General features: G+C 51.6%; 1 protein-coding gene across 10 annotated transcripts in view; it reads right to left on the bottom strand.

The window, feature by feature from the left end:
• Positions 1-20,383, bottom strand: part of PICALM (phosphatidylinositol binding clathrin assembly protein) — an 81,265-nt gene that overhangs the window by 43,192 nt on the left and 17,690 nt on the right. For all 10 annotated transcript variants that reach the window (XM_066587333.1, XM_066587271.1, XM_066587262.1 and 7 more), the window contains exons 3-9: positions 14,043-14,118; positions 11,911-12,013; positions 11,597-11,690; positions 8,992-9,103; positions 7,473-7,579; positions 6,972-7,013; positions 1,169-1,254 (exon numbers count right to left, since the gene is read on the bottom strand). In XM_066587333.1, the coding sequence (XP_066443430.1) occupies positions 1,169-1,254; positions 6,972-7,013; positions 7,473-7,579; positions 8,992-9,103; positions 11,597-11,690; positions 11,911-12,013; positions 14,043-14,118 (620 nt within the window). The remainder of the gene's footprint in view (positions 1-1,168; positions 1,255-6,971; positions 7,014-7,472; positions 7,580-8,991; positions 9,104-11,596; positions 11,691-11,910; positions 12,014-14,042; positions 14,119-20,383) is intronic.

Below are 20,383 nucleotides of genomic sequence, written 5' to 3'. Positions count from 1 at the left end.
GCCCCGTCGCCTTATACGCCGGTATATACGGTACATGTTCTCTGTGTTAGTGAATGTGAATGACTGAACGATCGGTACTTAAACTGAGTGACAAGTGAACGAGCCAACGATGATTTTTAGTTGTGCATAAAATAGACGAACGAAAAGTGATCAATTTATCGTTCGGTTGTGGGCGGCGTTCAGGCTTAACGATTATCGGTCACTTTCACTCGTGTGATTGATATTCGTATAAAACAACCCCGCAGATCAGACTGAATCGCTCCCCAGGAACACTGGGCTGCTCGGGGGAACATCACATGGTTAATGTGTTCCTCCTAGAGAATCGATTCCTGCATTATCTAACCCAGCAGATGAAAAACAAATAGTGAGGAACGCGGCCTCTATGAGGGATAATACATTTATACCTCATACATAACCAGCCAGAGAACAGAATACATCAATATTTAATGGCGTCTCCTGGGCAAAATGAAGCGTCCTGCTGGAGGACCGCCATACGGGAATCGTCTGCTGCCGGGAAGCTTTATATAAGCAGCAATCCAACAACTGTAATACCGCTCACACTGAAGAACTAAACACTTAGCGGTTTTCCAGGACTAACAACTTTAGGGTGTTATTACAGAATCGCTAATGCTCACAATTTACTGTTAATTGCTGGCCTGCACCGGTACCTGCCACCTTGGCCTGTGAATGATCAGTAAATTGTGAGCACGTATGTGATAACTCCCTTCGGGTGCTGCTACATGGGTGCCACTAACGCTTGAGATTTATCAAGAAAACTGCCAGGCTGGACCTTACCAGCATGTGCAGCCCGGCAATCAGGTAAATCGGGAGCGCTACCCACAGCAGCTAACACTTGTGTACTAGAGCCCATAGGTTAGGCCGCCGCCAAGGGAGGCCCTCGCCGCCGCTGGGATACAGGGAAGTATAATACTGCAGCTGCTGAAGGTTTCTTGCTAATCTTCAAGTTGATATCAAAATGCAATAGTTACATAAATATAACAGTCATATGTAATACTTTCACCCATATATGATTATGCTGTAAAGCAGTGAATACATCCAGTACACCACTATACAAACAATGCAAGCAGCGCGGGAGCAATCGTCTACGGCAACTGCACAGAACACCCTTGAGAGCGTCCGCAGGCCACGAAGACCGGCGTGAATCTACCTGCTTGCTGCTGTGGAATCTTTGATTTTCTTCCCTTCCAGAGAGGCTAAGTGTTGTTCTAGGGCATCGAGGAGACTGCTTGGAGCCTGGGAAGAGAATACAAGTCAGGGAAGCATCCGGCAGAAAGACGCATTCAGCATTATTACCAATAGGGGTTGGCAACGAAATAAACAAAACTACAAAGGTGGCAGATGGCACCGATATGCCAACTGGGCGATCCAATATTGACAAGCTATGAAAGAGAAGGCAGCCAAAGAGTCCAAAACTGCAGCTCACAGTAAACTGTGAAGTCAACATCATTTCTGGTCAGAGCCAACATGATTCTCAGTCCAAGATAAAAGCAAAATTCGCTTAAGTGGCGGCCAGCTGAAGTTCCCTGCTGGGGCGCCGCTGTGCGCAGACGACGTAACCGGGTACTCTGGGTGTAAACTATTTCTGTTTGATGTAATGCAATGTCTGCACTGCTTACATGGATGGAGCCGACCTCTGCAGCGCTCAGATAGGCCCAACTAATATTTTCTCCCCGCACGGTTTAGTGACCACAGTGCCTTTACAAGATCAGTGGTGGTCACGGGCAACAAAAGGGGTGAAACCAGCTGCAGATCCGCATCGCTGGTGTGGATTTTGACTCTTAAAATAAAGTCAATTTTGGTGCTTGTTTTCCACATCCGAAAATCTGCAGTATTTTCTGCTGCATGTAAAAGTCTCCCAAGTCCCCAGTGCAAGCGTCCCGGCCGTGGCTGGACAGTGCAGGGATGTTGTGGAGTCGCCGACCCTTGTTCTGCACTGACCGGCGCTCTGACCCCTTGTAACTACATGATTTCGGGAGAAGGCAGGGAGTAGAGAGGTTCCAGCTGTGTCCATAGAGGCGGATACAGGGAGTCGGCCGGTGTGTGGCATAGTGGGATGTGCAGAATATACCCCAATCTGGCGTAACAACAGATTGAAGGAACTAGCCTGGTGGGACTGGAGACCTGGATGCTGGCAGGGGTTGTGTACGCGCACCAATTACTGTCCTCTGGGGTGATTAAGTCTTTTCAGCAGTTACGAGGTTTTCAACTACCCCACAGAGGTATTTACAATTACATCCGGCCGCCTCTACTCACTGTAGAAGGTCTGATCTGCGGGTCCAGGGAGAGGCTACTATAGATCCGGAATTATCTTGACTGTATACAGGGGTCGCCTACAGGACTATTCGTCTAGATAGTGTTTGTTACACAGAATTATATGGGAGGAGGATGTGGGACCCATGACTGATGAGCAATGGATGGACAAGCTGGAAGCTACTGCCCCGGGTCTGGCCGAACCATCCGCAGTACAGAATTCGACAAGAAATGACAGGTATGCGCAGATGCCGGCGGGGCGCAGGGTTGGATCTTGGATCCGTAATCCGACCAGTTAGTGTGCAGCCGGCCTAGGTTATTCAGTGGGGTTTCCGATAGCCATCGGGGGGCTTGTATAGACGAAGGCTGCTGCTCTTAGAAAGTCTGATGGAAATTCGGAGGGTCTTACATATTACAATGCTCTGCGCGGAAGACAGACTATCTTTGTAAAAGATCTGTACCGCAACACACCATACGTTGTATGCTGGCGCTACGGATCGGGGGTTTTCGTTTATTTGAAGTTATATTTTGCCTTTAAAAAAAAAAAAAAGTTTAAATTTAATAAATACTTGATTAAAAAAGAAAAAAAAAAAGTTTTTACTCCGAAGACCGCGGCGCGTTACATAATGGCTGCTGATGTTCCATACGAGCAGCTGGAGCCCAGATATCTGGACAGAGAATAACCGGGAAATTCTGTGTGCGCTAAACATCCATAGAAGCAGCTTCCGTCACATTCCCATGGAGGACATACAGCGGCACACTACAGCTCGGCTCATCTGCGCCGTTTCATACTCCCGCGAATGTGACCCCGTACAGAATGCAAAGTTTCTAATCGACCACAAAGAAAATGTGACGAAAAGAAGAGTTCAGACCCAGCAAATCGGAAGTGGAGGGGAATTCCCGGGATGTCGGTCATCGTGGAGTTTCCCCAAATCTTTGTGGGATTATGGTGAGTCAAGGGCATTAGATGGGTGCAGCTTTGGGCGCTCTCACGTACACGCGGTAATATAATGATGGCAGATCCAGCTTACAGTGTCCTTCCACATGCAATGTCCCTGATGGGACATCCCACGCTGGGTGATCTAGTGCTGAGCCCAAAGTACAACACCTGCAGAGCATCGCACACGAGGCCTGGTAATTGGCTGCCCTGAGTACTACATTTTTGCAATGCGCTAGGTCAGATCCCAGGGGGTTTGGGTCGGGCTGCAGGTTTTCTTTTTCCTGTACAAAATAATTACATGATTCTCTATGACAAAGCAATTTCCATCAATCATTTATTTACAAAAAGGTGACTCACCGCCAACAGCAGCAGCCTGAAGGAGCCCCATACAGACTCCTCCAAAGCTGCTGATTTCAGCGGGATCTGTCAGACCCCCTCCCCTGTGAATGGGGGCCATGTGACTCCCTACTGATGGCAGGTAAAAAGAAGATCCACTAACATGGATTGCAATATGCATGGGATTCTCAGGAGAACCCACAGAGGGCAAGAGGGCAACGGAGGGGGGCGGGCTCCCGGCGAGACCCACAGAGGGGGGCGGGCTCCCGGCGAGACCCACAGAGGGGGGCGGGCTCCCGGCGAGACCCACAGAGGGGGGCGGGCTCCCGGCGAGACCCACAGAGGGGGGCGGGCTCCCGGCGAGACCCACAGAGGGGGGCGGGCTCCCGGCGAGACCCACAGAGGGGGGCGGGCTCCCGGCGAGACCCACAGAGGGGGGCGGGCTCCCGGCGAGACCCACAGAGGGGGGCGGGCTCCCGGCGAGACCCACAGAGGGGGGCGGGCTCCCGGCGAGACCCACAGAGGGGGGCGGGCTCCCGGCGAGACCCACAGAGGGGGGCGGGCTCCCGGCGAGACCCACAGAGGGGGGCGGGCTCCCGGCGAGACCCACAGAGGGGGGCGGGCTCCCGGCGAGACCCACAGAGGGGGGCGGGCTCCCGGCGAGACCCACAGAGGGGGGCGGGCTCCCGGCGAGACCCACAGAGGGGGGCGGGCTCCCGGCGAGACCCACAGAGGGGGGCGGGCTCCCGGCGAGACCCACAGAGGGGGGCGGGCTCCCGGCGAGACCCACAGAGGGGGGCGGGCTCCCGGCGAGACCCACAGAGGGGGGCGGGCTCCCGGCGAGACCCACAGAGGGGGGCGGGCTCCCGGCGAGACCCACAGAGGGGGGCGGGCTCCCGGCGAGACCCACAGAGGGGGGCGGGCTCCCGGCGAGACCCACAGAGGGGGGCGGGCTCCCGGCGAGACCCACAGAGGGGGGCGGGCTCCCGGCGAGACCCACAGAGGGGGGCGGGCTCCCGGCGAGACCCACAGAGGGGGGCGGGCTCCCGGCGAGACCCACAGAGGGGGGCGGGCTCCCGGCGAGACCCACAGAGGGGGGCGGGCTCCCGGCGAGACCCACAGAGGGGGGCGGGCTCCCGGCGAGACCCACAGAGGGGGGCGGGCTCCCGGCGAGACCCACAGAGGGGGGCGGGCTCCCGGCGAGACCCACAGAGGGGGGCGGGCTCCCGGCGAGACCCACAGAGGGGGGCGGGCTCCCGGCGAGACCCACAGAGGGGGCGGGCTCCCGGCGAGACCCACAGAGGGGGGCGGGCTCCCGGCGAGACCCACAGAGGGGAAGGAGGGGGGGCGGGCTCCCGGCGAGACCCACAGAGGGGAAGGAGGGGGGGCGGGCTCCCGGCGAGACCCACAGAGGGGAAGGAGGGGGGGCGGGCTCCCGGCGAGACCCACAGAGGGGAAGGAGGGGGGGCGGGCTCCCGGCGAGACCCACAGAGGGGAAGGAGGGGGGGCGGGCTCCCGGCGAGACCCACAGAGGGGAAGGAGGGGGGGCGGGCTCCCGGCGAGACCCACAGAGGGGAAGGAGGGGGGGCGGGCTCCCGGCGAGACCCACAGAGGGGAAGGAGGGGGGACGGGCTCCCGGCGAGACCCACAGAGGGGAAGGAGGGGGGACGGGCTCCCGGCGAGACCCACAGAGGGGAAGGAGGGGGGACGGGCTCCCGGCGAGACCCACAGAGGGGAAGGAGGGGGGACGGGCTCCCGGCGAGACCCACAGAGGGGAAGGAGGGGGGACGGGCTCCCGGCGAGACCCACAGAGGGGAAGGAGGGGGGACGGGCTCCCGGCGAGACCCACAGAGGGGAAGGAGGGGGGACGGGCTCCCGGCGAGACCCACAGAGGGGAAGGAGGGGGGACGGGCTCCCGGCGAGACCCACAGAGGGGAAGGAGGGGGGACGGGCTCCCGGCGAGACCCACAGAGGGGAAGGAGGGGGGACGGGCTCCCGGCGAGACCCACAGAGGGGAAGGAGGGGGGACGGGCTCCCGGCGAGACCCACAGGGGGGAAGGAGGGGGGACGGGCTCCCGGCGAGACCCACAGGGGGGAAGGAGGGGGGACGGGCTCCCGGCGAGACCCACAGGGGGGAAGGAGGGGGGACGGGCTCCCGGCGGGACCCACAGGGGGGAAGGAGGGGGGACGGGCTCCCGGCGGGACCCACAGAGGGGAAGGAGGGGCTCCCGGCGGGACCCACAGAGGGGAAGGAGGGGCTCCCGGCGGGACCCACAGAGGGGAAGGAGGGGCTCCCGGCGGGACCCACAGAGGGGAAGGAGGGGCTCCCGGCGGGACCCACAGAGGGGAAGGAGGGGCTCCCGGCGGGACCCACAGAGGGGAAGGAGGGGGGACGGGCTCCCGGCGGGACCCACAGAGGGGAAGGAGGGGGGACGGGCTCCCGGCGGGACCCACAGAGGGGAAGGAGGGGGGACGGGCTCCCGGCGGGACCCACAGAGGGGAAGGAGGGGCTCCCGGCGGGACCCACAGAGGGGAAGGAGGGGCTCCCGGCGGGACCCACAGAGGGGAAGGAGGGGCTCCCGGCGGGACCCACAGAGGGGAAGGAGGGGCTCCCGGCGGGACCCACAGAGGGGAAGGAGGGGCTCCCGGCGGGACCCACAGAGGGGAAGGAGGGGCTCCCGGCGGGACCCACAGAGGGGAAGGAGGGGCTCCCGGCGGGACCCACAGAGGGGAAGGAGGGGCTCCCGGCGGGACCCACAGAGGGGAAGGAGGGGCTCCCGGCGGGACCCACAGAGGGGAAGGAGGGGCTCCCGGCGGGACCCACAGAGGGGAAGGAGGGGCTCCCGGCGGGACCCACAGAGGGGAAGGAGGGGCTCCCGGCGGGACCCACAGAGAGGGGACGGGCTCCCGGCGGGACCCACAGAGAGGGGACGGGCTCCCGGCGGGACCCACAGAGAGGGGACGGGCTCCCGGCGGGACCCACAGAGAGGGGACGGGCTCCCGGCGGGACCCACAGAGAGGGGAAGGGGGGGAGCTCCCGGTCGGGACCCACAGAGGGGGGGAGCTCCCGGTCGGGACCCACAGAGGGGGGAAGGGGGAGCTCCCAGCGGGACCCACAGAGGGGGAAAAAAAAGGGACTCCTCATTGGATCAGAGTGAGGAGTAGCCCCCAGCGAGAACAAAAAGAGAAATGGGGGGAGCTCCAGGTAAGAACAAAGGGGGAGTGGGATGAGGGGGTCCTGGCAGGAACAACAGGGGCAGGGAGTGCAACTAATTCTCACTTCTCATTTAAATCAACATGTATGCTCATCTAGACGAGTGTACAGACAAGTCAGGAGAAGTAATTGTCAGTCAAACAAAGCCAATAGTTATCTAATGTGTATGGCTGCAAACATACAGACTTTACAATATAACGCTCCCCTTACCTGAGATAGATCGGGTATATCTCCCCTGTCAATCCCAACTTGCTGCAAGTAGAAAAAAAGAGGAAGAAGAATCAAGTTCAGCTTCGATCACCTCCACATATTAACACTGCATAGGAAGGAGAAGAAACCACTGGAGCAAAAACCTGAAGCCTATGACTAAGGATTCAGCCCCAAAGTCCGTGTCACTTATAGTACTGCTGCCTTACAACAGCTCCTCCACCTTTAAGTGAACACGCACCATCCAACACTTTTAAATCTAACTTGGTGCCAATTAACTTCTTGATATTTCTTTAAAGCGATGAGAGCAACAAATCACCTTTAAAGTAAAATTAAAATAATAAAATTCCATCTGACTGCAGCCACCACTAGAGGGAGCTCACGGTACACAGTTTATACATCCAACTCAATGCAGTAAATTCCCTCCAGTGAAAACAGACAGCTATAAAGCTATAGTCAGCTAAGAGGAGGCATCGCTGGGATCTGGAGTGGGGGCGTCCTTACCTCTGCTACTTTCAAGAACTCCGAGATCCGAGTCATTCTAGTGAGAAACTTCTTATAGATGTCCAGTCCGTCCTTACACTGGTTCTTTTTCATGTCAAAATATTTTTCTAAGGGAATAATAAGTTTTGGGTTAATATATGCCGTATTCATACGCAGCAGATTTGTTGCAAAATGTGAGAGAATGAAGGTGCGCAGTTACGATGCTGCCCCAAAAACAAGAGCATTGCAGCTTATGGGATTCGTCTACAACTGATCACCACTGTGCAAGTTATACACCTGCATATTACTTAGGTTAAGCTCAAACTAGCTGTGTGGTAGTCCAGAGCTGCATTCACAATTCTGCTGCCTTCATAGCTGTATTTCCTCACACACAGCTTGCTAAAGTGATTTACATTCTGGGAAATGTCAACCTTATTCCAAGCAATATAAAGTAATCTCATCAAGAAACCGCTCAGAATTATAGAAGCCAAGCTCACCTTAAAGAAAACCTGCTGTTTCCAGTAACAACCAGTGCAATTTTGACTGCAGCAATAGAGTATAATACAGAATGTAACTCAGGATCAGTACAGGATAAGTAATATATGTACACAGTGACTCCACCAGCAGAATAGTGAGTGCAGCTCTGGAGTATAATACAGGATGTAACTCAGGATCAGTACAGGATAAGTAATGTATGTACACAGTGACTCCACCAGCAGAATAGTGAGTGCAGCTCTGGAGTATAATACAGGATGTAACTCAGGATCATTACAGGATAAGTAATGTATGTACACAGTGACTCCACCAGCAGAATAGTAAGTGCAGCTCTGGAGTATAATACAGGATGTAACTCAGGATCAGTACAGGATAAGTAATATATGTACACAGTGACTCCACCAGCAGAATAGTGAGTGCAGCTCTGAAGTATAATACAGGATGTAACTCAGGATCAGTACAGGATAAGTAATATATGTACACAGTGACTCCACCAGCAGAATAGTGAGTGCAGCTCTGGAGTATAATACAGGATGTAACCCAGGATCAGTACAGGATAAGTAATGTATGTACACAGTGACTCCACCAGCAGAATAGTGAGTGCAGCTCTGCAGTATAATACAGGATGTAACTCAGGATCAGTAGAGGATAAGTAATGTATGTACACAGTGACTCCACCAGCAGAATAGTGAGTGCAGCTCTGGAGTATAATACAGGATGGAACTCAGCATCAGTACAGGATAAGTAATGTATGTACACAGTGACTCCACCAGCAGAATAGTGAGTGCAGCTCTGGAGCACAATACAGGATGCAACTCCAGATTAGTACAGGATCAACAACGAATGTACACAGTGATTCCACTTATTATGCAGCTAATATCTATATATAAACTGTGAACTGCTTGTGAAATGTGTGGCACCGCACTAATGATTCACTATGTATAAATGCCAACCTCTACATGAAGAAAGTTAATCCCACTTCAATTATTCAAGTACGGAGATGCAAAACAGAGATTGCTTTATAAGGCAGGACTGAGATATTTACCTAGAAGATTAATTATCCCTTCGTTGTAGGCAGCGAACAATCTGATGGCGTCTTTGAAGAGCAGCATGAATGCAGCATTAATGACGCCATTTGTCAGCTCGTTGGCATTTACCTGGGGTTGGAGAGGGGAGAAGAAAATAGGAAGATCAGTAAAAGCCCGTATTCTAGCCGAGCGATAGTGATTTCATGCAGCCCCATTAGAGGGGCATAAATATAGAGCAATGAGCCGGGCAATGGATCGACTTATTGTAAGACGCCTTTCAAAGCTCTGAACTCCAACCAGAAATTGATTCAGTTTAAAGCAAGAAGGAAAATCAAAAGAGCAAAAACTTCAATTTATCAGGTTTCAATTCTTATCACATACTAAACAAAAACTAGATACACAGTAAGACGCGGGGCACCCGACAAGCACTGGTTAAGTTTGGAAATCCTGTTAATCCAGCATGTCTAAGAAAAACCAACTCTACATATGGAAAGCACCTTGTGGGCGCAAGGGCATTCACAACCCTCTTACCAGGGTCTAGGTGAAGTCGGAGGAAGGCCTGCTGTTGTGGCCAGACGGATGGACAAAGTCCCCATTCTGTACCCTTTAGAAAAGAAATAGAGCAACCGCCCTAACAAGAGCAACCCCATGCAGGAAGCTTGCCTCGAGATGCCCTACTTACTACTTATGTGCTTATGTGTTACACCTGAAGATACTAAACGAGTTTACAAGTTTTGATGGGCCTAAACTACAACCGAAAGGAGCTTCTGAGTTTGGGATAGAGACTCTGCACCCAGATAACGGATGGACTATCAACCAATGAAGTACATTGGTCTGCAGGGTGAGTATGCAGCGGGCTTGGGAGCCAAACCAGCTTCATAGCCAACAGCTATCAGCTATTTTATACAGCGGACGGTGACGCCCCAGGAGTGAGCCCCCGCCATCCTGCAGTGGGAGCTGGCTGTAACTTATATAGATGGCCTCCTGCTGCAACCAGGGGATCAATGAGAACATAGATCCCTGCTCTTAACCCCTTACATGCCGCGATCAATGTACATTGTGGCATGTAAAGGGTTCACAGAGGCAGCGCACACTGGTGTCCAGGCTTGCCATGACGTGTGTTCGCTATTCTGAACGATAATTCACTGCAGTACAGGAGTACTGCAATGGCTCATCATAGTGATCAGAGCTTTTATGGTTCAAGTCCTCTACAGGGACAAAAAAGGTAAAAAAAATAAATAAAATCGTGTTTTAACCCCCCCCCCCCCCCCCATTTTCATTTTTTCTTCCCCTTTTATTTATCCACCGATGTAGCTGTATGAGGGCTTGTTTTTTACGGGACGAGTTGCATTTTTCGATGGTGCTATTAGTGGTACCATATAATGTTCTTTAAAAAAAAAAAAGAAGTTTTAAAAAAATTCTAAGTGGAGTAAAATAAGAGGAAAAAAAACTTCTGCCATCTTTCGGTGTGTCTTGTTTCTACAAGGCACACAGAAAGATGTGTCTTAACTTGTGATGCCTTGATCGCTCCTGCAGTATGATGGAATGCCATAGCATTCCATCATTCTGCGGTCGGGCAGGCAGTCTATCGAGCCACCCCACAGGGATGACTTGATAAGCATACTGCCAAGACATGCCTGGGGCCTTTCAGACACTCGCACGGCTCCCTGCGATCTCCTCCAGGCAAAGTCAGCATGCGCAGATCAGCTTGACTCTTTTCAGAAGGCTGCGTGCATGCACTCCCACAAAGACAAATGGGAGTGCGCATGCACAGCCTTACGAGGTCACGTTTGTTGTACGCAAGCTGACTTTGTCAGAGAACACCGCAGGAATAGGAGACCGGGTGAGTAAGGAAAGAGGCTCTCTAGACTCCACGTCACTTAAACTATAAGCACCATAACTTAGTTTATAGTGCTTATAGCCTCGCTTTCGCTCACGACCCGAAGGTTACAAGTTCAATCCCTGCTTGGTTCAGGTAGCCGTTCAAGGTTGACTCAGCCTTCAATCCTTCCGAGGTTGGTAAAATGAGTACCCAGCTTGGTGGGGGGTAATAAATTACCGGAAAGCGCTGCGGAATAAGTTGACGCTATACAAATACGTTTGTTTTTTTTGACAGGTTCCTCAAACAGCTATATCGACGGGAAAATTTAAAAAAAAGTTACAGCTCTTGAAAAGGTGAAGATGGTTAAAAAAAAAAAAAAAACTGCTAGCAGTGAAAGGGTTAGTTACAAGGAAGTTTGCATCAGGTTTAAAAAAGTCTCTGATTCATAGGGTCAAAGTTTGGAAATACTGATTCTGATCTTGAAAGACACAGGCAGTTTTGAAAAATCCATAAAAAATATGAGAAGTGCAAACACAAAAGTCCAAAGTAACGTGTGACAGATGACAAACCTAACAGGTAGATACAGGACGGTATTACTAAAAGACTCAGACCATCTGAAGAGCTGGAGGATGACCCGACAGGGAGCAGTGATCCCCAACAGAGTCGTCCGTCGGTCCCATTCGTTAAGAAAACCATCAGAGTCTAAAGTCCCGAAGGACAACCAGCACTAAATAAATGTTCTCCTGCAGGTTCTGCCAGTAGCGGACGGCGCATCCTGGGCACTGCACCATTCGACTTACATTGAAATCAAGCAGGGCATCCATTTGGTTCTGTATGATGGGCATGGTTTTTAATAACTTCTCAGTGTTCATTGTTCTCATAACGCCGTCGGCCCTGAAAACAAACACAACGTTCATTCATGAAAATGCTATGGTGGCATTGCTCAACACAGAGGAGGAAGCTCTTGGCAGCTTATAAAAGCCCATTATAAAGTCATCTACAAGTATGGGGAACACAGCTGACACCCCAAAAGTAGGGGGCCGTGCTGATGTGGATATTAACTTACATATAGGCACATGTAACCCCCCCCCCCCCCCCCCCTTGTATAGCTTACCCTCTTTTTACTTTGGTGAAGTCAAAAGCGACCTGTCGGTAGGACACCGCCTTCTCGTTTAGGTAGCGGCTGTAACGTCGTATAAACGTAGACATGTCGTAACCTAGATGAAATGACAAGTACAGAATATCCTCATGTGTACAAGGAATAAACGGGGTCCATACAAACAGATATTGCAGCTTAGAGAATTTCTATAGAGCTCAATGCCAGGCTGCTTCCAATAAAGACGTAAAACAGTCAGCACAGGTGCCGCCGGCTTATTGCAGCTCATTTCCCCTCAGCAGAAAACTAAGCATCCTTTTTTCTTGGCTTTGCTGCTTTTAGGTATTAATAGTGTAGCTCAATACTTGCTCTAACATCAGCTTTCCTTGCAGCAAACAGCTGGTGGGCTTCTGCTCAGACACAGGAGCCAATCTGAACAGACCGAGCTGCAGTCAGTTAAAAGGAGGATCAGAGCATGTAAGTAGATGCAGAATCTGTGTGGGGGTCTATGGATGAGCAAATGTCCGGCCTATAGAGGAGGAACTCAAGTCCTATGACCAACTAGTCAAGGAAAACAGATGGGTTACTAAATGGGGTTCTCTGGGACTTAAACGGGTTGTACCAAGATTACAAGTTACCCCCTGTCCGCAGGAGAGAACATAAGTTGCTGATTGGTGGGTGTCTCACTGATCCCCAAAACGAGGTCCCATATCCCCCCCACCTCCTCACTGGAGACCTACCGTATCCCCTGCAGTGAGAGGGAGAATGAATGGAGCGCTGGTTCCACAAGTGCTCCCTGTATTTTCAGGAGGTCTGTGGACACAGTGGGGCGGGTATATTCATCAGCCCAATTGAGATAAATGGACTGCTGACCGTGCATGCTTAGGTAGTGGTCCATTGACAGTGACGTGCAGTAAGCCAGCAGTGAGGAGGAGGGGTACATGACACCACCGATCAGCAAATTGCCCCTTATCTTGCGGATAGGGGATAACATCTAATTCTAGCACTAGCCCTTTAAAGGGGCATTTTAGACGTTTACTATTGATGACCTATCCTTAAGATCGGCGGGGTTCCGCCACTTGGAATCCCTAGTCAGCTCATCAGCTGGGGCACTGTCAGTGCAGCGGGACGGACGTCCGCATCAGTGGTCAGGGCCAGAAGTGTAAAAGAGAGCTTCACTCCACTGATCAACTATTGGTGACCTATCCTGGGGTCCTTTAACACGGCTTGATTGTATGGCATGAACGTTCGTCACAATGTCCGTTCACCCGATTATTGGCCATGGGAAAATTATAATCAGCCAACAAACGACTCAATGATCGTTGAATCTCTGCAAGCATAAAGCACCTAATAGGCAGCTGTATATTTCCCCCTGTTAATGGGGAACCGTACAATCAGCTCTATGGGGAAGAATAATTACTTGTCCCCAGAAATGATTCACAGCCTTTGTCAACTGGCGCTCGTTACATCGGGCTGAGAATCAGCCTGTAGAAAAGTATCTTTCGATATTGATAACTTGTCCCTCAAACGTCGGCTCCCCGCTGATCAGATATTTGAAGACATGGCCTCTTCGACTGAAGGGCTCCCCTTCCCAGTTAATGAGACTGAGCTGTAATGCCAGGCGCCGCCACTTTGAAATGGATGGTGCTGTGACTGGTTTAAAATGAAGAAGTTACAGCGCTCACTAGACCGGCGCAGCCACGTCCAACAGCTGATGGGACGAGGGGCCGGGACCCCCACTGATCTGAGGACCTTTGCATATGTCATGCATATTAAGTTCTGGAAATACACTTTAAAGGGAACCTTTTAACTTCCAACATAAACTAAGTTATGGTGCCGTTAGGGAACATGACGGGGAGCCTGATGATGTATTTTTAATACTCACACGCTTCCGTGATCCAGCGCCGTCACCCAATGAAGTCCGTGCTGCATGAAAATCTGACTCTTCAGAAAGCTGTGTGCGCAGTTTCACATAGACTTGTATAGGGGAGCGCACACATGGCGATCTGAGGAGTCAGATTTTCGTGCAGAGTATGGACTTCATTGGGTGACAGAGCGGGATCAGGAGAGCGTGACGGTACAACAGATACATCACCCGGCTCCCCGTCACCTTGTGGGACACAGATCAGGCTGCAGTCATCACAACTTACCTTGTAATCCACTTTTGTCCAAAAAATTGCTCAAATTGAACAGCGTATTGCGGGATGCCAGATACTGGATAAAGCGCTGCAAGGGGAGAAGAGAAGACGAGATGAGAATATAAATGGCTGGTACAAAGGATGACAAACTCTATAAGATGCCTATATGGACATTACAGCAATGGATTAACACAGAGTCAGATAGCCCCCATGGAAAGAATAGAAGCGGCCGACCTGCACCCACGCTGCTGCTTGTAAAGGGACCGAGTCCAGTAAGGCTCTATCCACAGGGGGGCGAGCGACTTCAGTCCCAGAAAATGAACGTGTGTGCGTGGTTATGTCACTCGTATGCATTAGGGGTCAGTTTTTTTTAAAGTCTCTGTGTCAGGAAATTGGACCACAATAGACCGTGGGCCGTTTTTCCTTTCTATGCAGCGGTCTGTGACGGGACGGCGCAAATGTGACTGCCAAAAGTAGATACACTTAAAAATTTCCCCCTAAAGGTGTCCGTAGCCTGTAAATGGCTTCACACAGGGTGCTGCCAGCTGTACTGGAGATAATCAAATTAACGGACGTCCGTCACCTACATCTAGTATATGAAAATAATCCTAGCAACTGCAAAAGGTCTGACTTTCTGCACTTCCTGTGTGGCACTACCGAACCGTCCAATAAGAGGTTCTGCTGGAGTCCTCTGGGTGCCCCCACCCCCTCCATACTGGCAGGCACACCCCCCCACACTGACTGACATGTCCAGAGGAGCTGGAGACACCGTGCATCTGCACCGGCGCTGCTCTTGTGATTTTAGTGCATGCTCAATGACATCCGTTCCTCTCCATAGTTGTTCCTGCCTGTTTGATGTGGAGACACAAACTCCCCCTCCAGTAATAAACAGATGCAGCTTCCAATGTAATTACAGACCAAACCCCATCCTGGGGCCAAACAACGCTGAAGGCCCTAGCCAAAGTGTGGATTGTTTTTTGCCTGCCATGGAGGGTTAGGGGGATTGTTCTAGTTTTAGACTTGGCAATACTAGCTGTAACATGGAAGCATTTACAGGTAATATAGTAAGCCTAAAACGAGAACGATTCCCTAACCCTCCAGGCCAAAAACAATCCATACGCTGCTGCTAGGACCTTAGAGAATGCAGCCAATCAGGAGCTAGGGGTGTGGCAGGGGCGTTCCTGCATCCAAGCCCTGTCAAACCCCGAGCTTCCGGTGGCGTCAAGATACACTAATAAATGTTCGGTGCTGAGCAGCCCGGACAGGAATCCGTGACACCTCGGGCAGAGTGGGGTCCTTCACACCAACGCGTTCTGCTACGGCGGCCAAGTGCACAGAAACAGGGCTGAAGGGTGAGACAGAGGGGGATCTCCTGGGAGCAATTATCTTAACAGGGTAATAAAAGGCGTGCGGTCCCGCCAGTCCAATACCTCCGGCAACTTTTTAGTGGATTGGGTACATAAAAACCCTACGTGAATATAGATTGTGCCCCAAAGTGTGACCAGTAACTACAGCTTGTACTGCCGCCCCCCTCCAAAAAAAATATTATAAAACTCATATTGCTACGAGACAGAAGTTATAAAGTTAGGAATTTAATGATACAAAAACGCATAAAAATCAATACACACAAACAGGGAGAATAAAGCAGAGCTGATCCTGCGCAGCCGGTTTTGTCACCTGGGGACACGTTCCTCCTAACATCTCGCCCCGCCATCCTGTACACAAGGAATATAAAGAGCAGCTGAAAAGTCAGGAGCCGCCGGCGAGGTGCGTGCCGACAAAGTGACTAATGAACGGCGTCCTGACCCGGAGGAGCACGTGTTCACTAATGACTCTTCAGCCGGCTGCGGAGGAAAGACGTCCCGCAGCCTTTTAATCCCCTAACGGACAGCCATCGTTTCTTGAAAAATCCACAGCATTTCTGCATCAAAAACCTCAACGAATTCGAAACCATTGGTGCGGACTCTGACTCATTCAGCTGCAGATCCTGCACAGCGCCCCCTTCAGCCGCAGATACTGCAGCACATCTGTTCCTCAGCAACCCCTACTGCTCCCACCACCACTGGTCAGGTGATGCGACCACTTCTACATCACCTGACCGGTGGTGGCGCTATGACTCGTTGTCAGGGGGCGGATGTGCGCGGCGCTCTTGGTGCAGTATCTGGGGGCGAGGGGACGCAGCGCAGGCGGACATCGGCTCCGGATCGGTCCTGACGGGCGTATTTGGACGTTCTTTGGGTGCAAAATTGCTGCGGTTTTGCAGTGGAATTGTCCAATGTGAAAACTCCTCAGCATTTCCGCTAAATGTGGATTTCTGCCACGGATTTACACAGATTCGCCTCATTCAATGCGCAGCAAGTTACTTGTAACCCCATGCAGGATCTAAATGGGATGCGGATCCACCGCTGGTTCCAAGGCCATTTCCACCATGTGAGCAGGGATTTAATGGGATTTAAGAACCCGCCACAAACAAATCTGTGGCAATCCGGACTTTAGTGTGAATCTGCCGACTCCCCAGCATTGCCGAGAGCAGAATCTGCAGCATTTCAGCAACAATTCTGTAGAAAATTATGTTGAGACAGATTTTTATGTGATCGCCGGATGATCAGAAGGTGACCCCAGCGACTAGATCAGAGTCTGGGGGGATCCACTGTGCAGTAAGGACTGTCTGTTCACTAGGCCTGCAGCAGCTTGTGGTACAGATAATGGATGGTAATACACTAGTAATGCCCAAACACTAGAACCACCATGAGGGTCAGTTATACCTCTTTCAGCAGTTCAGAGGCAAGGCAGAAAAATCAGTTCTAGTATTAAAGGAGTTTTCCAGGACTTTCCTATTGATGACATGTACATAGGATGGGTCATCAATAGTAATTTGGCAGCAGCCTGTCGCTTGGGATCCCCACTAATCAGCTGACACCGGGCCAGCTGTCACTGTGGATAGAGCTGGAAGCAGATAGCCCTTCCGTAGTGCAGTGGCCAAGATTGGTATTACAGGCACAACTCCCGCTGCACTATAGACAGAACGGTTTGCTAGCGGACCCAGCGAACAGGGGGTCCCGACGGAGGACCACTGCCAATCAACTATCCCGAGGATAAATCACCAATAGCAAACGCCTGGTCATTAAGGAGTTAACGGAAAGAAACTCACTGCTACACTAAATGATTCGGAGGAGTTTCCGACCCAACGTCACAAATGAGGAAACATTGGGGCTTATTTACTGTTCAAAATACAACCGTTTTCAGGCGCAAATTATGCCAGAAAACGGTCTTCGGCCTCATGTCCGCGGGCGGATCTGATCGGCGGAATCCACATGGGTCACAGGTACACAAATCAAGCCGCCCATCGAGATACATGGGCCGTCCACAAATGTATTAAAGCACGCAGACTTGATTTGTGGACCTTCTGGTCCAGAAAACAAATCGCAGCTTGCTCCATTTCATCGCAGATCCCGCACGCACGGCCCGGCCGCAGCTGACAATTAACATTTAAATCGCGGCGCTTTCAGTGATGTATGTGTGAGGGAGGCCTGAGCCAACATATAGGCGATATAAACGTACAGATAAATCGTTCAGTGATAGTTCACAGCGCCAGAAAGCAGAACACTGCTTGGGGGGATAAAGGGACAATCCCATATTAATGGGGACAGGCTGGGGCTTACTAGCCCAATCCTACTGTTACCTTTAGGAATAAGCGGGGTCCCGCGGGGCCGAGCTGCACTTATACACAGTACTGGGGAAAAGTTTTAGGAAGGAGTGGAAACAACGCTGCAAATTAAGGAGATCTGTGCTTAGTTCTCCAACATGTCGGGAACAACCTATCTGACGAGTCCCTTGAAAAACTGTGTGCAAGTGTACCTAGAAGAACTGATGCTGCTGTGAAGGTAAAGGAGGTCGCGCTTTACATTCAGTCACTCTAGATTATGTTAATTGACTACAAAAAATAAACTATTAACACTTCTTTCTGAAAACATTCATACTTTATAGCCTTTTTCTAGACCCGTCAACATAGTAATAATGTATACTGTAAACAATAGGAAAGAAAGGTCCAGAAATCTTGCAGCCGTCACACTGCGCGACATCCGGTCACCACAAAAAAAAACAAAAAAAAACAAACCTTTCCATAGCTCATAGGTCCATTGATAATTTGCAATCTGGTGATGCAGCGCCGCATTACTGCTGCCCGGCGGTAAACTGGGGAGTTACCAGCTGTCCCTCAGCGGCTCACCGCACTATCCTCTAGTTAGGCAGGCCTAATGGAAGCCGCTACCAGTAAATGGTCATGTTATATACAGCCGCCTCCCTGCACAGCATCATCAGCCCGTCGCTCGCTCATACAGCGTCCCATCCACGACCCGCGGCCTCGTCTATAACGCCATGATGCCGATTACATTTACTAACCAAATCCCATCTCTCCTTCTCAGTCCTTCTGGTAAAGTGAAGCCTTACAGCTGCGATGGGCGACGCCGGCTACACTTATCCAAGCGGTGGAAAGAAGTCAATCAGCTGATCGGGCGCCCACATAACACAGGGGTACAGAGAGAAGAGCCTGTAATTGCAGGAGCAGCTCTCACTAAAAACAATGGGAGCTGTTACAATTGCTGGCCACTAGGCAAGGGGGTTAAAGGGGTTGTCCATCAGGATAGGTCATCAATAGTGAGAGTCTGCCAAGTGATCAGCTGATTGCCGGGCCCAATGTCATACAAGCAGTGCTGGAAGCAGATAGCACTGTCAACATAGCAGCGTGCCAGGATGGTAATGCAGGCACGGCTCCCATTTATTTTAATGCATTACTGACCTAGGCCACTGCTAAGCTGACAGCGCTATCTGTGCGGCTATCGGGCAGAGCCATTAGCTTATTAATGGGAGTGGCAGACCCCAACTGATGACGTACCCTAATGATAGGTCATCAATAGTAAAAGTCCCGGTCGACCCCTTTAAGCAGGATTGTGTGTGTAAAACTATGGCACCGATTCGTTTCATGTTTTGGGATTTTATAATAAACGGGTTTGTCGATAGAAAACAGTGTCTGCGGTGGGGAAGCGCACAAAATGGACCATGCCATAATCTCCGATCCCAGCTCTTGTGGTCAGGTGATATTCAGGCAATCACTGGCCTCAGTGGTGATAAGCCATTCAAGCAGACAGGACCACGTTGGCCTGCGATTGGCTGTGTGGTCATGTCAACAATATGTGCGATACGACCACTGCAGCACCTCCCTGGACCGCGGGGGACATCTGACCAGTGATCCCGGCTTCAGTCACATCAACATTGGAGGTTCCATGCAAAACCGTAGTTGTCGATTTTTGCCAACAATGCTGGCCGGAAACTAAAAAGGGTCACAATGTAGTCGGCGGGGTCCATTCAGTTCCGTCATAAGCCTGCTTAGTTCCGGCAGGCGTTGCAGCGTATCAGTCCTCTGAAAAGAGTAGGAATACAAACCCCCTAGCGCTGATGTAAACGAGTCTCAAGTTTGTTGTTTTTGCCCTCCCCAGCCGTGTATTTCGCACTGTTAGAAAAATCCCTTTAACCTGGCACCAATCTACATTTATGGCCACTAATGGCCCATTTACATGGGCAGATCATCAGGCCCCAGCATTCTTCCCAACAATCAGTCAACAAATGCGCAAATGCTTGTTTGTTCGATCAATTCATTCATATGAGCATAAAAATGCTTCCTACTCCCCCCCCCCCCCCCATGTAACCAGGAAGATGCGCAGCCAATCAATGACATCCATACAAGGATGAAAGACCGCGGTAACGATCAGTATACCCCTGTATAGGTGCATGTCGCCTACGGGCTATTTACTTAGTGTTCAACCACTTAAAGCGCCCGACTGCAGCGGGGGCCGATTAGGATGGCGGTTTTGGTGGTGGTGGTTGCGGCCATCTTTGATCAGTCCTGTTTACATTCCGCAATCAAGCAAATGTTCAGTCCGCTTCCCCGGAGGATGGCGAGCCGCGCTGCACAATAACACAATTGCTTCCTTTGTTTTCTTTGCTGGCTTCACCCTTGTATGCTTTTAATTTAGTGACAACCGAACCCGAACATCAAAGTCATTTCTCTAAACAGTGCGAGGCTGGAGCGGCGGCGGCCTGGACATTACATCATCCGCGCGCCGAGCAGGAAACAGACGACAGTAATTGAAGGCAGAGAAATCTGGAGTCTCTTCAAGGAACGGAACATAAAACTTCATCAAATAACATTACGTGCTCGAAACGCGTTCTCCGTGTACCGGAACAAGCGCTAAACAACATTTATAGCTCCCAACCTGGAGGGATCTGCTCTGTTTCCCATGGACCGATGGGGCGCTGTCTCTGGTACTGCATGTCCCCATTCACATGAATAAAGC

The sequence above is a fragment of the Eleutherodactylus coqui genome, chromosome 1 (genome assembly GCF_035609145.1).
Source record: "Eleutherodactylus coqui strain aEleCoq1 chromosome 1, aEleCoq1.hap1, whole genome shotgun sequence".
Taxonomy (NCBI): Eukaryota; Metazoa; Chordata; class Amphibia; order Anura; family Eleutherodactylidae; genus Eleutherodactylus; species Eleutherodactylus coqui.
Note: the sequence above shows the minus strand (reverse complement) of the source record. Positions and strands in the feature narration are given on the sequence as shown.